The 19,676-nt window shown below is 40.3% G+C and overlaps 1 protein-coding gene across 4 annotated transcripts in view; it reads left to right on the top strand.

Annotated features, from left to right (window-relative positions):
• LOC133152842 (C-myc promoter-binding protein-like) overlaps positions 1–19,623 on the top strand; it is a 39,057-nt gene extending 19,434 nt beyond the window's left edge. The window contains exons 6-35 of one of the 4 annotated variants that reach the window (XM_061276755.1): positions 625–908; positions 1,548–1,614; positions 1,930–1,988; positions 2,126–2,270; positions 2,451–2,626; positions 3,004–3,104; positions 3,300–3,515; positions 3,840–3,985; positions 4,244–4,282; positions 4,935–5,068; positions 5,147–5,279; positions 5,420–5,626; positions 5,750–5,878; positions 6,186–6,327; positions 6,532–6,660; positions 6,932–7,015; positions 7,569–7,685; positions 7,799–7,948; positions 8,205–9,364; positions 9,941–10,160; positions 10,659–10,741; positions 11,029–11,204; positions 11,309–11,476; positions 11,586–11,757; positions 12,292–12,546; positions 12,609–12,726; positions 13,986–14,012; positions 14,504–14,666; positions 16,080–16,144; positions 16,495–19,623. In XM_061276755.1, the coding sequence (XP_061132739.1) occupies positions 625–908; positions 1,548–1,614; positions 1,930–1,988; positions 2,126–2,270; positions 2,451–2,626; positions 3,004–3,104; positions 3,300–3,515; positions 3,840–3,985; positions 4,244–4,282; positions 4,935–5,068; positions 5,147–5,279; positions 5,420–5,626; positions 5,750–5,878; positions 6,186–6,327; positions 6,532–6,660; positions 6,932–7,015; positions 7,569–7,685; positions 7,799–7,948; positions 8,205–9,364; positions 9,941–10,160; positions 10,659–10,741; positions 11,029–11,204; positions 11,309–11,476; positions 11,586–11,757; positions 12,292–12,546; positions 12,609–12,726; positions 13,986–14,012; positions 14,504–14,666; positions 16,080–16,144; positions 16,495–16,631 (5,202 nt within the window). In that variant the 3' untranslated portion in view covers positions 16,632–19,623. The remainder of the gene's footprint in view (positions 1–624; positions 909–1,547; positions 1,615–1,929; positions 1,989–2,125; positions 2,271–2,450; positions 2,627–3,003; positions 3,105–3,299; positions 3,516–3,839; positions 3,986–4,243; positions 4,283–4,934; positions 5,069–5,146; positions 5,280–5,419; positions 5,627–5,749; positions 5,879–6,185; positions 6,328–6,531; positions 6,661–6,931; positions 7,016–7,568; positions 7,686–7,798; positions 7,949–8,204; positions 9,365–9,940; positions 10,161–10,658; positions 10,742–11,028; positions 11,205–11,308; positions 11,477–11,585; positions 11,758–12,291; positions 12,547–12,608; positions 12,727–13,985; positions 14,013–14,503; positions 14,667–16,079; positions 16,145–16,494) is intronic. The other 3 variants (XM_061276757.1, XM_061276756.1, XM_061276758.1) reach the window with 3 other exon arrangements.
• Positions 19,624–19,676: the final 53 nt, after the last annotated feature.

The following is a 19,676-nucleotide window of genomic DNA, read 5'->3' as shown; positions in this document are numbered from 1 at the left end:
CCAAATGTTTTTGGGGAAAATTTAATCACCAGCACCACTTACTTACATTTGTTTTTTTGACCCTTGTGTTGATGTTCAGTAAAAGATTGGTGTGCTTAGTTTATTTTGCTTATTTTATTTACATTGGAATGTAAGAAGTATTTAGAGTAATGCTTTAGGACTTATGTACGTAACTATTTGTTCATGTGTTTTTTGTCTTTTTGTTGATTTTAGAATATTTGCAAAATCGTTTTAAATCAGGATGACCTCACTCGGCTTTTTCAATAGAATAAAACAATGGTTACGCATATAACTACTGTTCTATGAGTCCCGGATGACTTCCAGAGGCATTGCTTCAAGCACAGACTATCTATCCCTTAGTGCAAGTGCAGGTTGAGAATGCTTGCAAAAGCAAACATCATTAGTGACCCCTCCGGATGACCTGTATAAAAAGCCTGTGGCACCTGGAGGACAATCTCTCAGAACATTCTCACGTTGCCTGTGGAGATGTTTTCAGTTGCATGGCAGTGTCACACAAACGTATTGATTGAGGCATGCTAGTCTAGATAATATAGATTGAGGTGTGACATTATTCTGTGACTAATAGATGGCGAGCTATTAAACTAACACACATCTTGTGTTCAGGTATACGGTGCTGCCATACAGTTCTATGAGCCCTACCCGCAAGAGTGTCTGACTGATCAACAGAGGTCCCAGCTGGGTCTACTTAACACAGATACACCCAAAGCCTCCCCCTGCGACAGCCCAACTGATGTCACCAACCATACCACTTCCCACACCTGCTCCGTCTACACCAACAAATGTATCTGCTTGCTTTCTCACTGGCCCTTCTTCGATGCTTTTCGCAAGTTCCTTACCTTCCTGTATCGGTATTCCATCTCTGGCCCTCATGCCTTGCCAATTGAGAAGTGAGTTCCCCATGTTTTGTCTTTTTTAAAAAAATTTAAATCTTATTTTTTGCTATTTGTATTAATTTGACTTTTGATCAAATTTCAGATGTCTGTTGGATGTTTTAATATGTTGCCTCATGTTTCTTTCTTTCTTTCTTTCTTTCTTTCTTTCTTTCTTTCTTTCTTTCTTTCTTTCTTTCTTTCTTTCTTTCTTTCTTTCTTTCTTTCTTTCTTTCTTTCTTTCTTTCTTTCTTTCTTTCTTTCTTTCTTTCTTTCTTTCTTTCTTTCTTTCTTTCTTTCTTTCTTTCTTTCTTTCTTTCTCTCTTTCTTTCTTTCTTTCTTTCTCTCTTTCTTTCTCTCTTTTTCCTTCTTTCCGTCTTTCCTTCTTTTTCTTTCTTTCTTTTTCTTTCTTTCTTTTTCTTTCTTTCTTTTTCTTTCTTTCTTTTTCTTTCTTTCTTTCTTTCTTTCTTTCTTTCTTTCTTTCTTTCTTTCTTTCTTTCTTTCTTTCTTTCTTTCTTTCTTTCTTTCTTTCTTTCTTTCTTTCTTTCTTTCTTTCTTTCTTTCTTTCTTTCTTTCTTTCTTTCTTTCTTTCTTTCTTTCTTTCTTTCTTTCTTTCTTTCTTTCTTTCTTTCTTTCTTTCTTTCTTTCTTTCTACAGGCACATTTCTCATTTCATGCACAAAGTTCCCTTCCCTTCTTCTCAGAGGCCTCGCATCCTGGTGCAGGTAAACATTGATTTCAAGTAGGGATACACAATAAATTTAAAATGAAAATTTCCACCAGTACTGATAACCGATCACTTCCAACTTCTCCAAACTAATACCTGCTAACTTAAATATGTGATACTGCAAATATATTTGTTGTTGCAGCCCAAAAGAAAAAAACGTTTCAATCCTACAACCTACAAACCGTAGTGCACCTGCTTCTATATGCGCGCTTCAAAAATAGGTCATTGCATTCTACTAATTCACCACTAGAGGGCAAGTGCATTCTTTTCCCCCCAATCATTTTAATAAATATTTGTTTGGTTATTTTCACAGCTTTCACCTCATGACAGTCTGATGTTGAGCCAGCCAGTATCATCTCCATTACAACTCAGGTAAGTATCTGAAGTTTCTGTGATGTCGGTTTTGTCGTCTTACTGAGTTTGTGAAAAAATACTACGACTGTTTTCCAAGGCCTGCCATTCATATAACATGAATTAGATTATTGTTTTGTCCATTTGTCTTTTTGTAGTGGTGGACGTTTTTCCACGTTGCTCCAGAACCTTGGTCCAGAGAATGCCATCACCCTGCTGGTGTTTGCTGTCACTGAACAAAAGATTTTAGTTCACTCATTACGACCCGCAGTACTGACCAGTGTAACCGAAGCTTTGGTGTCTGTAAGTTGATCTATTCAGCTGTACTGATTTATCGTTGTTTGATTTGCAATTCTATCCCTCAGTATATTTTTTGTAAAAATCCATTATATAGAAATGATGCACTTATCAACAAAAATAATTTATGAACCAGAAATGAAAGTGATTTGACAAGTTTGGATTGAAATATTTATTGTCTTTCAGATAATCTTCCCCTTCCATTGGCCTTGCCCATATATTCCTCTTTGCCCCCTGGCACTGGCTGATGTGTTAAGTGCCCCATGCCCGTTTATCGTAGGAGTGGACTCTCGGTATTTTGAACTTTATGACCCTCCACCAGATGTGAACTGTGTTGACCTGGACACAAACACCATATTCCAGTAAGTGCACTCTACACGTTTTACTTTGTAAATCTTCTTTAAAAAGTGAACAAGAGCAATTTTCTTCAATTTGTTTGGATAATTCTGTAGTTCATTTAGCTTTGCCAGACTAATTGTGTACTCATTTGGGAAATTTGCCAAATGATTTTTGACAAAATTTTAAAATTTCATAAATATATTTGTGTACAAATATATTTGTTATACAATTTAAAAGTCTTGTATGTGAACATTTAGCATTTCTCGACCAATAACGTTCTGATTATCTGACTTCACATAGCAGTTGGCTTTCTTGTTTATTTCATGCAATATTTGAGTTGCTGATGAAGCGCACGTGGTGTACGTAGCCCCTCCAGAACTAAGAGTGTCTCTTTTTCTAGTAATGAAGATAAACGGAACCTCACGTGGAAGATCTTGCCCAAGAAAGCCTGTAAAAACTTAATGAATGTGCTGAACAATCTTTACCAGCAACTAGTTGATGGTGAGTACTAATTGTGACTAATATGCATTGCTCCCCCCGCCCCCACACTATCCGTCGACTGTGCTTTCCCATCAGACATAAGGAAAACTTCAAGAAGCTCATGGTGTTAATATATCCTAATTTTATGGTTCTGTGTTTTTTTGTTCTGTTCTTAATTCCGATATCAGGAGTGTAATTAGCTATGTTTGTCTGCAGGTCAGTATCAGTCTGATAGCTTGCTAGAGCTCAGCATCAGTGATTTATCAGAATTAAGTTGTGGAAAAAGTCTCCATACTGTGGAGCTTGAGATCCAGGAAACCTTTCTGCGCTTCATGGCAGCAATTTTAAAGGGATACCGTTCCTTCCTGCGACCTATTACCCAGGCACCATCTGAGAAAGCCACAGATGCCAGCTCACTCTTTGACTTGAACGGTATGGGAAATCATTTAGTTGGAACACAGATTACTTGTACACACACTCCTATTGTATCAGAATTACATCAACTGGCGTGTCTTTTTTCTCTATAAAACATGCCCTGTGTCAGTATTAGACAAATACACTGAGAATAATGCACCAAAAGACTAAACCTGACAGCCAGACATCCTCCAACTGTTGATATTAAAGGTTGATTGCTTGAAATGTTGGAAATCCAACCTTACTCACACCCATAAAACATATTGTGCAGAGTTGAATTTAGCTTGAGCTTATAAGCAATACGTGGCAATTATAACAAAATATTAACATCTATCCCTTCAGGGTTCTTGAAAAGCCGTGACCGCTCCCACCAGAAATTCTACTCGCTGATGACCAGAACCCAGATGTTCATCCGCTTTATTGAGGAATGCTCTTTTGTTAGCGACAAAGATGCCAGTCTGGCCTTCTTCGATGACTGTGTGGAAAAAGTGAGTGCCTTCATTAATAAAATGGTCCTTTAATGATACCCAATGGGGACATTTGAGATCAGAAACGCACAGTAATAAAACAGACTTGAACATATTGCGCTTAAAGGGAACAGTTGAACACACATGTACAAAACCTATTTTATGTAATAACTATGTAATGTGTCTGGTGTTACGTGAAATTGTCTTTTGTTTTAATATTGTTTACTTTCATTTGATTTTTCTATTCTGTCTATTCTTTTTGCCTCTCTTTGTGAGCAGCTGTACAGCTCTGATCGGAGTGCCGAAAAGGGGGTCAAGGTACAGTATGTCTGTTCTTGTTTGTTATGGGTATTTTGTCTTTATATTGCCTTGTCTTCCACTTAATTGCCCATTCAAGCAAGCCAACAAAAGATATAATTAAACCAGTTTTGCCTAAATGGCATTTTGAGGTTGTGTTCCATTTTATTTTCAGCAGCAGTACCAATTCGCTTACTTTAAACTACCAAAGGTTGTCTGCAGGCACTGTAAAATGTGCATTGTTGTGCTATGCCTTGAGTCACATGGTGTGGCTCAAGTGATCCTCCTCCTACGGCTTGCCGTGAAAGGCTCTTTAGAAGCACATTGGGATAGCAGGTGCAGCAAAAACACAGAAGCCGAGATTGAATTGAAACAAAATAGCTGTGGAATCTCTTAATGTTTTTAAACATTATTAAATGAATCGGAAATATTTTTTAAAATTGTATTCTACAATACTGAGGGGCTTAACCGGAACTAAACAGATTTCAAAGGGTAATTTGGGGAAACTACATAGCACTTTTTAAATATGTGTGTGACATGGTACGTATTACCATTTGTCAGAATGTTCAGGTCATCTGTCTAATCGGATCACTGTCTTTAGGGTTTCAACCTAAAAGATGTACTCCAAGGGAAATAATGTCATTGTACCATCATGTTGCTCTCTTTTCTGCAGGGAGATGCTGACAGGCCAGAAGAAACCAGGTTGATAGAGACGGATGATTCCCACCGAAGTGAGCACACGGTCTTCATCACACCTCCAGAGTTGCCTCCTCTGCCTGAAGACAAAGAGCATCCACTATGCTACAGGTAGAACAAAAGAGAGAAGAATTCTATCTTTGTAAAAATGATTTGTCTCATAACATCTGAATGCATGTTGTTCATTAGATATGATGGCTTCCCAGTGCTAAGTCTTGACCTGTTTGACCCAGTCGAGGGGCTCCAGACCCCAGCTTCCCGCCTCAATGCCAGGCACAGCTGTCCCACCAGCCCTGCACCCATGTTTAGGCGCAGCAAGCAGGTGAATATCACAGTAGCTGTTAAAATTTTTTACTGGCAGTTCCTGTATGTGTACCAGGTTCTTAATTTAACCGTACAGTTCAAACTGTAAATTTCAACTACATAGCATCTCTTCATCCTGGATTCCCGTTTTGTCCACAGGAGATTAAATCAGCTCAGAAAATAGCCAAAAAGTACTCATCCATCCCCCAGCTATGGTCTATGTGCCTCCTCCGCCATTGTTACGGCCTTTGGTTCATCTCCCTGCCTGCATATGTGAAGGCTTGCCATTCTAAGGTGCGAGCGCTTCATACTGCCTATGATGTCCTCCGTAAAATGCAGTCCAAAAAGTTGCAGTCACCCGATGAGGTAATGTTTCCCAAGACAGCCAAACTGTAACGTAATTTAACTGTTGGCTCCTCAGTCAAGTCTCGTTTTTAAAAGGTCGTCATCTTAGCTTAACAATTGTATTCATTATTCATTGTTATATAGGTGTGCTACAGAGTGCTGATGCAGCTTTGTGGACAATATGGTCAGCCTGTCCTTGCTGTCAGGGTCCTCTTTGAGATGAAGAAAGCTGGAGTCCACCCCAATGCAATCACATACGGCTACTACAATAAGGTAGCCACATATGCCCCCCAGAATTAGTGTATTAATATTATAGGAGTTTTAATTCAAATTTTACCATACTTAATTGTCTTGTAGGTATTAGTAAAACTTTAAAACAATAGAATGTGTAGCAAGACTTTATTTATTAGATGGACTGTTGTCATTTTTGGCTTATTATCCCTGATCCTATTGTGAAAAGGTAGACATAAAACATGCATAAACAACAACAACTCTGGGGCTAGGGAAATCATCTGACATCAACTTGCTTTGTCCCATGCACCAATTAATAGTAAAAATAACTACATTCCTCTATTTTCAGGCAGTGTTGGAGAGCACATGGCCAACCAGCACTAGAGGAGGCTACTTCTTATGGATGAAGTTACGAAATGTTGTTCTGGGTGTGGCTCAGTTTAAACAGTCACTACGGAAACATGCCCCTCTTACTCAGAGTCCGCTGTCAGGTAATTTTGCTGAGAGGAAATTCTTCAGAGTTATTGGTTATTGGTTTAGTGAAAATCATCAAAAGTTTCTTAAATTCTGCCTATGTTAATGTTTAAATCCATTCATGCATTATCTGCACCGCTTATCCTCATGCTAACTGAAAATAAAACATGCAGCGATGCACAAAAACAGTTTTTCCCTCTTCTGTGTTGTTTTTTTAACAGATGGCAGCGATATTGATGCTGTCAGTCATGGCAGCCTCGATAGCGCTGCTGACACGACCCTGAACGAGCAGGTCCCTTACAACGCTGATGCCATCAAAGTCGATCCGACTGATGATAGATCTAGTACAGGTATTCTTCAGATCGATGGTTCAACATTTTACTGACAGAGACGTTATTTGACAGAATTTTTTTCAATTTTTTTTTATGACAACTCTCCTCCCTCATTTGTCCTATCCTACTCACCCGCTGGCCACATCTTCATTTCTCTCCACCTTGACTGTTCTTCTTCATTCATATCATTTCGCATCTCTTCATGGTTTTGTGGCAGTGATTTCTGCTATGCTCTGTTGCTAACGCTGCCCCTCACTTTGGCCCTGCCTGTGTTGCTTCTTGCATGCAGTCGGCCATGTGGGCAGCAGCGTGGGCGCCAGTGCCCGCTCACGCTGGGGGCGCTCTGAGCACAGAAAACCCACCCCCAATCCAGGTAAAACTATTATATCCTTCTGACGATCTCTCCTTCCTTAAATTGAACTCTTATTTTCTTTCAGCCCTTTCATTTCCATATTATTTGTCTAGCATCCCCCCAGATCTCTGACCTTCAAGTCAAGTCATTTTCTTGTGGCACATTAGTCTTGTGTGTGTCCCTCTGGTATTCCCTGCATGGTCACCCAATAACTGACTTATGATTGATTATTGCAAGTAGTTATCTAGACGAATGTTATTTTTGGGTTGTTTTGACTTTCTCCGAAAGGCAGGGAAGGGAGCCACGGCTCACTGCAGCATTAGAAGGAATTAACAAAAGATAGTAGGAAGAGGGGCATCACATAACCACTACAAGTTAATTTTTTGGAAGAGTGTAGTGTGAAATAAGCAACTGGGATCTCCCATCAAACAGTGTGATTTTAATCTTAAGCGTTTCGTACTCTATTATGGAATCGGTGATTGTATAGTTTAGCCTCAGGTAATTTAATTGCTTCTTTGTTTCTTATTTCCTTCCATTTCACAATTCAATTGTGCTTTTTATGTCTGTCAACTAGGAGATCAATCAGATTTGGGATATGATTCACTGTCCAAAGAGGAGGTTCGCAGAGGAGACACACAGTTGGGCTCCGTGCCTGACAAGGATGATAAGAAAGAGAGTGACTGCAGCTCTTGTCAGTAGTCTAATTTATTTCCTGTCTGCTGATATTTTGTATCATTTGGGTAAAATAACTTGTCCATGTACATATTCTGTTGTGAGATTTTCAATTGTTTTCTGTATTTGCAGTATCGGAAACAGAGAGTGCCAAGGGAAGTAAAGACTGTCTTCCTCAGCTGGACATGGAGATGAATTCATCCTTACATTCCCACTGCATTGTTAGAAGAAGCTCTCAATATGACAATTCAAAATCTAGACCTAAGACCTCCGCAAGCACAGGTAAATCATTGCATCATCACAAATGTCCACTTCATGCGTCATGATTAAGTTAAAGTCAGCTGTTAAGTAGATACTGTTACGCAAAACAAATTTGCAGGTTTACGGACAATAAGAGAAGTAAGGTTAAAGTCGTTCACAAAATGTGCAAAAAATACAAAATGTGGGCTGAAACAACATAGCTGATCAGTAAAGTCTATATATGAATAGAATGAAACCCACTACAAACTTTAAGCTATTTCCTGCCTTCCTTTTTTAGGCCACGTTGCAGGTCTTCTCTTCACTTCTTCTTTGGAAGAAATCGGTGAGATTCAGTCGAATACCTTGCTCAGGAGACACAAAAGTACTCTGGAAGAAGTTGTCGACTGTGGCTCGGCTCTTGACTGGCGGGTTGTAAGCGGGCCTTATATGAGTAGTGACAAAGTTAACTGCTATAGTCGCAGCACCACCGTCCTTGGTCTGAGTATGAGGCAGGGTGAAATCGACCCGGTTAAAATTGCACATCTAGAACATCTTGGCGCTGATGCCAAAATTCTGTCTAATACCAAACTTGGTAAGAGCAAGAGGCCTCCGTCATTGACATTGAGTGGTTTCGAGGAAACTGCTGTCACAAGAACTTGTAAAGCTGACTCCAGTGATGAAGACACAAATAACACAGAGGCTATTTTTGATTTGGAAGACTTGGATTTGGATAAAACTACCACAAGAACTGGAATGACTTCTCACAAAACCTGCAGATCTAATAAGAATCATGCTGAATGCAACCCAGGTTGCTGTGGCATGAGCAACATGGCATCAAGTGCAACTGTGAACCGCACAGACATAGAGACTGGCTATGACCCTTTATCCCTGCTAGCTGCAGCTTCACAGTCGGAGCAGCAAAAGGAGCATCCGTGCACAGATGACGACACCACACCCACTGCCAACCGACATTTGGCAAGGGAAATAGAGCTTTATATGAAGCACATGGGGAGCCCACTCAGCAGTCGCACACCAAGCTTGGACCTGCAGGACCCGGCCAGCCCCCTCATCTTTCACCCTACTTCACGCCATGTTACCCGGAGAGCTAGCTTACCCCATAGCTCTCCCTTCAGGACTACAGCAGTGGCACGGTCTCGCACCTTCTATCCTCCCTCGCCGCCCCAGCCTGTATTACATCATCATCTGTGGTCATCACCTCCTTGTCACAGCGCTAGCACCACCCCTAGCCCTTGTCCTAGCCCAAGGACTTATAGGAAGCAGACAAATAGGATGCAAGTTGCCACTCCCTCACCATCCTCCTCCTCTTTTGCTCTTGACACACTGCTGACACCAACACTGGATGTTTTCAAAACCAGTGTGTTCTCTGCTGGGAAAGGTGTGGCAGAGAAGGCTAGCCGTTGGTACTCGCTTTTGACTACATACAACACACCAACCAAGGTACACCCCATAAAAATGGTCTTTGAAGGCCTTTACAGCAATACTATGAACTCAAAATAAAGGCAATGTAAGGTTTTGACAAGAAAAAAAAAAACATTGCAACTTTGTGTTCTTATTTTATGGAGTTACTAATACAAGAAAATAATGTCGACTGACTATTTACTAATATCTTCTACTACAGTAGCAGTGAATGTGAATAAATCGCACGCATCTTATTTATACGTATGCCGTTTTTTATGTAGTAAGTTAACTGGAATCCGAATACCTGCAATATTTTGGAATAGTGCAGTGCCCAAGTTTAACACTCCAGTAAAGTGGGCAAGTGTATTTACTATTTGAAGAGACAGTGCTTCTGGGTACTTATAACTTGACTAAAACTAACTATGATACATGCATGTATTATGTGTTTTAATGTCTAATAGAGCTAATTGTGTGTGCTAAATTGCTGGAGTTCCTTCTAAACTTGTTAAATGTTTGCGTGATTCACTTAAGTGTATTTGTGTGAGCTCTGATTCACTGTCTTAGCGTGACTTGTTTGCTGTTTGGTCATTAATGTTCCAATCTGTGCTTACGCAGGACACACACCGTCTCAGTGTTTGCTCACTCGATGTTGAGGATCCCGATTGCTTCCCTGTTCAAGATGAGGAGCACAAAAGAGAGTCAAGGAGCTATATGGTTTCCCCACAAAAGAATGGGCCTCTTGGCCCAAAGGGATCTGGAAGGAGCCCTTTCCACAGGGGACTAAACAGTCCCACTGCATCATCAAGCCTCAAAAGACCAACAACTCTGGTTCCTGGTAAATCCTTCTGTATTAATTGATACATTTTATCATATTTAATGGCACTTGATAATTAGTGAAATTAGATCTGACAGGGAAAGCTTGCCTGCCTGATGCCTGGAATTTTATTTAAAATACTGCCTGGGGATCTGTATGTGATGCCCGGCGACTATCCACCGCCACTCCATTTCTTAAATGCTGAGAACAGCCTTTATCTTCCAGAAAAGACCCTCATTTTTGCTTGAAATTTGCCAATTTGATGTATCAGTATGCTTTGTCTCCACAGCAATATATCGCTGGCATTAGGCCAAACGTTTGTCATTTTTTTGTGAGATATTTCTTTTCCAAAATGTTTTACTATTGGTCACTCTTGCAAATGATGGACAAACTTGCTATTTTGAGGGTCTCCTGAAAAGTGATGATTTTGGAGATACTCTGATTCTGCCCGATGCCGTCGATACATGAAGTTGATGTATCACCACCACATACTCATACGAGCTTTCATAATCTTACCAGGTGACCTCTCACCTCCTTTGTCAGATGTGGGTTCCTCGCGCTACACCAGCAACACCAGCATCTTCAATAACTACGCAATGGAGGTGAAGACTCTTAACTCACCTGTTTAAATACTCAACAAAATTGTTGTTGTTTTTAAAAATAAATTTAATGACAGAGCTATTATTTTGACTTTTTGTGAAATCTTGTCACTTCATAGAAAAACTTGGCTGAGTTATGTACTGTTTTTTGTGTTAACTGCAGACTTTAATTTTCTATGAAGTAATTTATTTGCACTCCTTTTTAATAAGTAGAATGGTGCTAGTTTTTCAGTCATATAAATGTATCTATATTTTTTTGCAAATTGTTTTTACATTTTTGCTTTTTCCAGCTGTTGATCTCAAGCTGTTCACGCTGTAAGACCTGCGATTGTCTGGTCTACGACGAGGAAATCATGGCTGGTTGGACAGCTGATGACTCCAATCTAAACACCATCTGCCCCTTCTGTGGAAACCCCTTCCTGCCTTTTCTAAACGTGGAGATTAGGGACACGAGAGGACCCGGCAGGTAATTCGACAGATTTCTACACTGTAAATCTGGATGCCATTACTTCATATGACAAGGCATGTTACATTTGTCAATGTGATTTGATCACTGTGTTCTTTTGTTAGGATGTTCTTAAAGGAAAGCGCGTCAATGGATGAGGCGATGAGCTCTTCATATTCTGCCTCAACAGGCTTTGACACAGGGACATCCACATTGTCCACCCCTTGTCCCAACACTGCTATCTCTCCACCCTCCCCTGTAATATCTATTCATGACCGTTCCGCAAAATCAAGGTACAAAGATGTCGCCATACATAACATTTGACTTGCTTATGTATGATTGTTTTACCGTGTGTCTTCAGAATAGTGCAGTTTTGATTGGAAGGAGGTTATTTCTCCACAGAACTCTATCCACCAGATCTCACGGTCTATACATCCCCTCAGAGTGGCGCCTTTGTTCTGGAATGGCAATGGCCCGAAGCGTCAGTGCCTTCGCTCCTGGAGAGGAAACATCCCAATGCAACCATTTCTTGCCGATCTCTGGCAGTTTACCCAGCCGGCTGAACGAGACCACTGTATGTCCCACGCCACTGATACCATTATTGTCAAATTTATTTTGGCCCCTACCATTTGTACTCTTATTTGATTGATCTTAGGTCATAATGAAAAATAGTGTTGAGACGAATAAACTTGGTCCATGTCATTGTCAGGGCTTCTGTATTTTTCACATTGTGAAAAAAAAAATACGACTGTCATTAACTATTAAAAAAGTGCTTACCTCAGACAATATGTCACTATCAATTGCATAGATTTGTCAAATTATTGAAACGTTTGAGTCTGAATTAAGTAGACGGGGTATCGGATAAAGTAATACTCATTAACTTTGTAGTGCTACTTGGGTGTGTATTGGTGTGGTCCTACCTCTGTTCTTTGCATGTTCTTTTCGTACTTGCATGGGTTTTCGCTCTATTGACCTGGCTTCCTCCCACATCACTTCTGACATTTTTCAAAGGCTCAGCCACAAACCTCTAAGGCTAATCTGGTCCTTCACAGTTGTGAGAAATATTAGTGGAACCACCAAAAATTGTATCTCTATCATTTATGTCCAGGACCCTTTGAGTATGGACTGGCGTCTCCACAACCCTGAGCCAGTGACGGTTCCCTACTTGAGCCCACTGGTGCTGTGGAAGGAGTTGGAGAGCCTTCTGGAGAATGAGGGTGACCAAGTGATTACAGAGGCTGACATGGTGGACCATCATCCTATCATCTTTTGGAACCTCGTGTGGTACTTTAGGCGGCTGGACTTGCCCAGCAACCTGCCAGGACTCATTCTCACCTCTGAACACTGCAATAAGGGGTCCCAGGTAAGAAACTCCTACTCACAAGGAAAGCCAAGACAAGAAGTTAAGTTCTCGTCTTTCTTCAGGTCCCTCGTCAGTGGATGTTAGAGGACAGTAAACATGTGTTGATCCAGATACTGTGGGATAACTTGAAGCTGCAGCAGGACCCCGTACAGCCTTTTTACATTCTCTGGAACACGTACAGTAAGTCATACTTCTTTACTGGAGTGGACATCCGGACTTTGTCAGACAGGTTATATCCAAATCAAATAAATCATACAACAGCTTAAACAAGAAACAACTGAAACCATTTTGTCAGAAAAAACATTTGTCAATATAATGTGTAATGCATTATACTACTTCTCAAAGCAGGCCATGATGCGATAAAATGTGAATGTGGGGAGAATCGCAGTGCAGTAATCCCTCGTTTAGCGCGGATAATTGATTCCAAGACCACCCGCAATAAGTGAAAATCCGCGAAGTAGTCACTCTCTCATTTTTAACATACATAAATTTTTTGTGTGGCAATAAATGTATATTAAACCATATAAGTGCATATGTTATCATTAGAACAAGTAAAAAATAGTTTCAAACATGTAAATACAATATTAATAGCATAAATAACATACAGAAAATAATGTATAAATAATATAAATATGATGTGTGTGTAACACATGTCGATGTAGCTAAAGTATACATAATGTAAATATGTATTTAGAACTCTTTTATTATAACAGCTTTTTTATAACAAGGTATAGGTGTACATACTGTAAACATGTTTTTAGAACTCTTATTATTATATAAAAAAAATTATAACAAGGTACAATACTGTAAATATGTTTTTAGAACTCTTACTATAGCAAAGTGTACGTACTGCAATTGTGTGGGCACTCCCTGCCTTCTGCTGGCGTGCGGGCAACTTTCGTGCCTTAATTCCTCAATTTAGAACTTTTAATTTGAATTTTTTATTTTTTTGGGGGGGTATCCACGAAGCCGCAATAAATTAACCCCAATGTAGCGAGGTATTACTGTATTATCAAAATACGATTCAGTTTAGGCATAAAAACTGTCAGTCATCCACTCATAAATCAGAAGACCACATTTAGCTTGCTTTTGCAAAGAAGAGTTGGCAAGTATTCAGTCAAAACCTGAACAAGCTACCACCCAAATTGATTGAATATATTTACCGTTTTGCTTCCTCGCTTTTCGTATTTTTCAGTTTTCTAAATGAAACATAAAATATAGAGTTATTTCATGAAGGAAGTTTTCACAAAACCCAAGTGTCCATATGCGATGACTCTGTTTCAACGTTTTTTTTAATCTGCATTTCCTGTTATTTGACTGACAGTCGTAAATAGAGCGCCGCCATGGGCTCTGTTTTGAAGATTTTATACAGAACGTGCTGCTGGTCAAGCCAGCTGTCTTCTTTTGCTAACAGGCTTTGTCTGCTCTCTGTTTTTCAGGGCTTAAATGTACTCTGTTGTTAGAAAGTGAGTGTTGTCATCTGGCTGTAGACTCCTACGTATTTCTTGGGTTGTCTTTGCTCTCCTGTGTGTGCTCGCTGTGATCACATCTGTGTCTGTGAAAAGTCATTTCTTACTTATCATGGGTTTTGTTTTCGTGAGTGAAATTACCCGATGTGTATGTGGGCGTCTGTACCAACGACAGTACATCCCTGCACTTGATTTGATTGTGGGTGTTAGTTCTGTGAATGTTTACTTAAACGCCATTCGAATTTCAATTAAAAAAAAAACAAAGAAATACAAAACCAGTGTACTAAAACTGATTCCGTATTGTAACTACCACCATCAGTTGTGCCACTATTGTCTTTATTTAAACTGACGTAGGCTAGCAGCATACTGTGGTTAACTTCTGATAATTGGGCCGTTTTCACAAAATGTCACAAAAACAAACGGTCCCGACATAAATCTATGATTAAGAAAAAAAAGGGGTACTTACCTGCTTGTGTGTGGTTTGGTAGATGTGGGCTACGCTGTGTCCCGGACCGTTCCAAAAGAGGAGAAGGTGTTCACAGAGGAGCTGCTGCACAGTGTGGTAAAGAGCATCCAGAGGAATGATGTCAGCCGGCCAATGACTCATCTACTTGAGCTACAGAACCACACTCTCGGTCTCAAAAGGCAAAGGTTAGTCTCGAAATGGTTCTGTTTGGACTACAGCGATGCAAATAAACGCCACCATACAATTCATTAGCCTTGCATAGTTTGCGGGGTTCAGCCAATTATCCTTTTACTTTTGGTCCCTTGAAAAGCGGGAGGCATATATGTAAACGTGTACTTCCTCAAACTGTTCCCCTGATTTGGGTGTAAATATCCTCAAATTAAACCTCATTTTAAAAACCCACTATCAATTTCAGCAAAAAAATGTTCTATCACGTCAATGTACATTTTTTTAATGTAATGGAAGGTCTAGTCATCTGTAATTATATGGGTCGCGACGTCCTCCACGTGCAGGAAGCTGACATGTCTTGCCATTCTGCTCAGGATTCCTGAAAGGGGCAAACATAGCGAATTGCATATTTGCTGGATCAATGAATCTAAACAAATGCAATACACTTATGGGAACACTAGAAGTTATTTGTGATGAAATTTTGTTTGCACCTCTGCTGAAGACATTGTTGTAAGCTTGCCAAGTGTAACCATGCTTTCTACTAGTTTACCACTAGATGTCATTAAATACCACACGCTGTCGCTCTAAAACAGTTATTCTTAACCTTGTTGGAGGCACTGAACCCCTCCAGTTTCATATGCACATTCACCGAACCCCTCTTTTGTGAATATATATTTATTTTTTTCAAATTCAAGACAAGAGATGTTTTTACTGGTGCACAAAATGAGCCGTGCATAAACATCACCTTGTTCAAAGAATAAAACCAACACAATGCATGAATTCACAACAAATGACATACCAGCAAATCAGTGGGACTTCTGCTGTTGCCTTTGCGAGACCAGTTCAGATAGGCGAATTTATAAATCAGGTGTGTTTGGACCTCCGCAGTGGAGGCTCTGCCGAACCCCTGAAACCGACTCACCGAACCCCTAAGGTTCGACCGAACCCAGGTTAAGAACCATTGCTCTAAAACATGCTCAACCAGTTGACTGCTATGACTGTTGCTTGTTGACCTTAAAGAGGAAGAGGAGGAAGTAAATGTTCTTTGTGATATGTTCTGTTCTGCCCAATTCTTTGAAACTGTTTAATGTTTTGTTTGTGGAGTATGAAAGGTAAAATTCACCTATATATATATATATATATATTTTTATCTCATAAGGTGGCCATTTGGCCACTTGCTGTTGACTGAAAATGACATCACAGTTGCCAGGTCTCACATCACAACCAATCATCAGTTTTTTTAAGCTGAGCCGTGATTGGTTGTGACCGAGACCTGGAAACTGATATGTTTTCTGTCGACAGCAAGTGGCAAAATAGCTGCCCCCTGAGATAGATAAAAATTAGTGGAGTTTGCTGCTTAAGTTATATTCAACACAGTATTGTTAGGAACATTTGGAAGTTGACCTGCCCTTTGACTTTTTCCTCCTTAGGAGTTTGTACAGAGACCTCCTCTTCCTGTCCCTGGTGGCTCTGGGTAAAGACAACATTGATATCGGTCAGTACTTAATTTGGGTTTGAAAGAAAATGCTAAATGTTTGTGACTTCTGCATCTGAACTGGCACTACTACACTAGACAAGCAACCTGCCAGCAAAAGTAAACTCCAGTTTACAAAATAACTAAAAACCTTTCCTGTCCACTCCAAATCATCTTCAGGTTTAAGACATAGTGTCAAGACTTGAAGTCATATGTTTCTCTAAATTGTGTTGCAACTGTGCATCAGGTCTGCATGCTTTCACTACTTGATGTACTAAACAGATAGACTGGTTCATCAGGAGAATTGAGTGGTGGGAAAGTTTCAAAAGGGATTTCGTGGGATAACTCGGTACATGGTGCTCTTTACGCAGATGCCTTCGATCGAGAATACAAGCTGGCGTACGACCGCCTGTCACCAAGCCTGGTGAAGCTCACGCGCAACTGCGACCGCCCGCCCAGCACGGGCGTCATGGAGTGTCGTAGGACGTTTGGCGAACCTTACCTCTAAAGTTCATCAAGATGAGCTCAGGAAACCTGCCGTCCTGTTTGTGAATAAAAAAAATATTCACCATGTAGCCATCCTCTCATTTGTACAGGGATCATCTCCACTGAGCCTCCTCAAAGAAAGACTGTTACTACGCACCAGAAGACTATTTTTCAAGGCAATATTTTTCACGAAAACATGGCATGCAAATCTAAAAGGAATGATATTTTCAAATGAATTCTATTTATACAAAGTCAGATGTATTTATTCTAAAGTCATCTGTTGATTCTACTGTGGTTGTAAGTTTGTTACAGTTAGTTTCTGACATATTGATGGGAGTGTGACTTGAATAGAAATGACCACTCAGCCACAATTCTGATCTGAGCACCCAAGATAACAATTTGTTTACCTTTTGTAGCTTCGGTTGATCGGTACATCTGGAGTGGGATTAATGCACATCACTTGGGTTTTGGACGCATTTATGTTCAGCCCTACCTGTTGGGTGAATTTGTTCAATCTGTCAGTTTTGTCCTGCAGATGGATGTGCTTTGGTGCAAGGACATCAAGATCTAGATCTTCAAGTTGAGAGAACAAAGTCCACTGAATACCCCTGGGTCTGTCAGTTGTATTCTGCATGACCACGAGAATGGGGGAAATAGTACAACCTTGCCGCACACCTGACTTCACAGTGAACCATGTAGATAGCTCACAATGCCGCTGCATTCAAAGTGACAGTAGAACATTCCTATGAGAGTGATCAGCTTTGGAGAGACTCCATAGGCCCTAACGGTCTTCCATAGGGTGTCAATGGTGTAGGTTGCCAAAGGCTTTATGAAAGTCAATGATGTGCAGAGGAGTGTTCCATTCTACACACTGTTCGATAATGTTCCTCAGAGAGAAGATCTGGTCTATGCAGATTTTGATCTTTCTTCAATTCTTTGCCAGGTGTTAACCATTCTTTGTTCCCTCTCTTTCTATAACCCAAGACTTTGGTGCCTGCCCCTACGTAAGACTTTTTGATGTTCTCCCACCTGCCTTGGGTGTCCAACTCTTTGTCTGTAGGTTTGGCGAGATCAGTGAAACGCTTCTTCAGTTCAAGGCTGAACTCTTTGTTGATCTTAGGGCATCTTAGATTGGCTACATCAAGATGTTTCCTACGTTGACTCCGTGGTACATACAATGATGGCGAGCTTACAGTGCATGGAGTTGAAGCGGGCTCTGATCAGCCTTTCGCTGAGGGGTTCCCAGTCCAGCAAGGTGTTGACCTTCTCCTTTGAGACTATGAGGGCCACGCCGCGCATGTGTTGATCGGAGTGCCCAGAGTGCAGGATAACTGTGCCATCGCTCATCCCCTGGTGTCCAGAACCGGTCTATCAGCATTCACATATTCCCAGGATGTCCAACCTGTTTCTTCTCATTCCACTCGGGACCTGAGCTGTTTTGGATGTGTAGAACATGGTACGGACATTCCATGCACCCAGGTGGATCGTAGTTTTGGGTCCCTGTAGGCTGCCTAGCATGCTGCTGACTTCCTGTTAAAGGCTTTCATTAGGGGCGGTCATACTGCCAATAGGTTGGCTAGAGCCTACTGTGAGGTCCATGGTAGTATAGTTTGTAGAGGTTTCCGTAACGGTCGTGTCTTTTTAAGGGGTGGGGTTGTTGATGAAAGATTCATTTTTTTTGTCATAGGTGATACGGCATGACTCCTTGTGAATGGCCTGAAGTCAGCCTTCTCAATCACTCAAAAGTTCCAGAATTTGTCCCAATGGCCTCTCATTTTGCCTGCATTTATGCACAGCGGCGTTATTTGCACACATTGATTGACATGTGCAAGCCAATAGTATATGACATGACACCCAAGAATCAACTTACAGTGTATCCACAAATGTCGCTGCCATATTAGATGGGGCAAAATAGAGCAGGCAGTAAAGATGCCATATTGTTTTGCTGCTTGGAAATGTACCAACTGTTCTACACTCCTAGCAAGATCTTAGACTTAGACAGTTAACGCTGACTTTTGATTGTATTGGCAAAACAAATACAATTTGCTGACTTAATACTCGGAATAAATACATTTACAGGAATAAAACTGAATTCCCACATCTGGCCTATTAAATGAAATTGCCCCAAGGTAACTGCTCTGTTGTGAGTTACCTACCTTAACGTTTCTAAGACTGTGGCTTTCTTAAAGGTAAAGAAATGAGAAAGCAAAAATACTACAACATTTGTAATCACCATAACAGTGTTATATATTGGTAGCTGTCAAATTTTTACCGCACATATGGTACCGGTATGTTGGTTTGGGGCTGACTTCTATCATGTCCATTAATAATCATCAGCTTCAACTTTAGTATGTTGTCTATGTGTTTTTACTGTGTGAAAGGGTGAATGAGCTGACGCATTGGCGCAACAGGCCAAGCTGGTCAAGACTTTGTATATAGTGTTAGTTTCACACCCATGTGCATATCCCTCTAAAATGTATTTTAAAAAGGGAATGACTGAATTAAAAAAAAAAGAAATGCACCAGTGAGCCACCACCAGTGGTCCTAAAACTTCACAGAGAACCAAATGACTCGCATTCGGTTAAAGTCTGGCAATATGAATTATAAGTAGCTGGTAAATCTTGCATAATGAAAGTAACCACTTATTATGCATGTCTTTAGTGTTGTGGTGGTTGAAGGAAGCCCTTATGTCAAGAAGGTCTTATGAAAGTCAACCACATGGAAGAACACGTTGTTTAAAGTGCTGCACTTTTGCCCATAAAAAAGTAGGCTGATTTTAACTTGAACTAGCTCACTGATGGCAACAGTTTGGAAAAGCTGACATTGTTCATCTGTAAAATGGAAAATGTGTAAAGGAATGACTCAACAAGCTACATTTTGATGTTTTGTTTGAAAAACATATATATACAGTATGTAAGTAAGAGTTATTCACACTTGTGCCGAGTGTGGTGATGGTTCTGTGAAGGACCACACGTTCAGGGCTCTTTGAATTTAAATAAAGTTATATAATCTCACATTTGTCCACCTCCCCTCTTTTTTTTAAACATCAGACTAAAAACATTTTAAA

Source organism: Syngnathus typhle, linkage group LG4 (genome assembly GCF_033458585.1).
Source record: "Syngnathus typhle isolate RoL2023-S1 ecotype Sweden linkage group LG4, RoL_Styp_1.0, whole genome shotgun sequence".
Classification (NCBI taxonomy): domain Eukaryota; kingdom Metazoa; phylum Chordata; class Actinopteri; order Syngnathiformes; family Syngnathidae; genus Syngnathus; species Syngnathus typhle.
The sequence above is the reverse complement of the archived record's forward strand: the minus strand, read 5'-3'. Positions and strand labels throughout refer to the sequence as shown.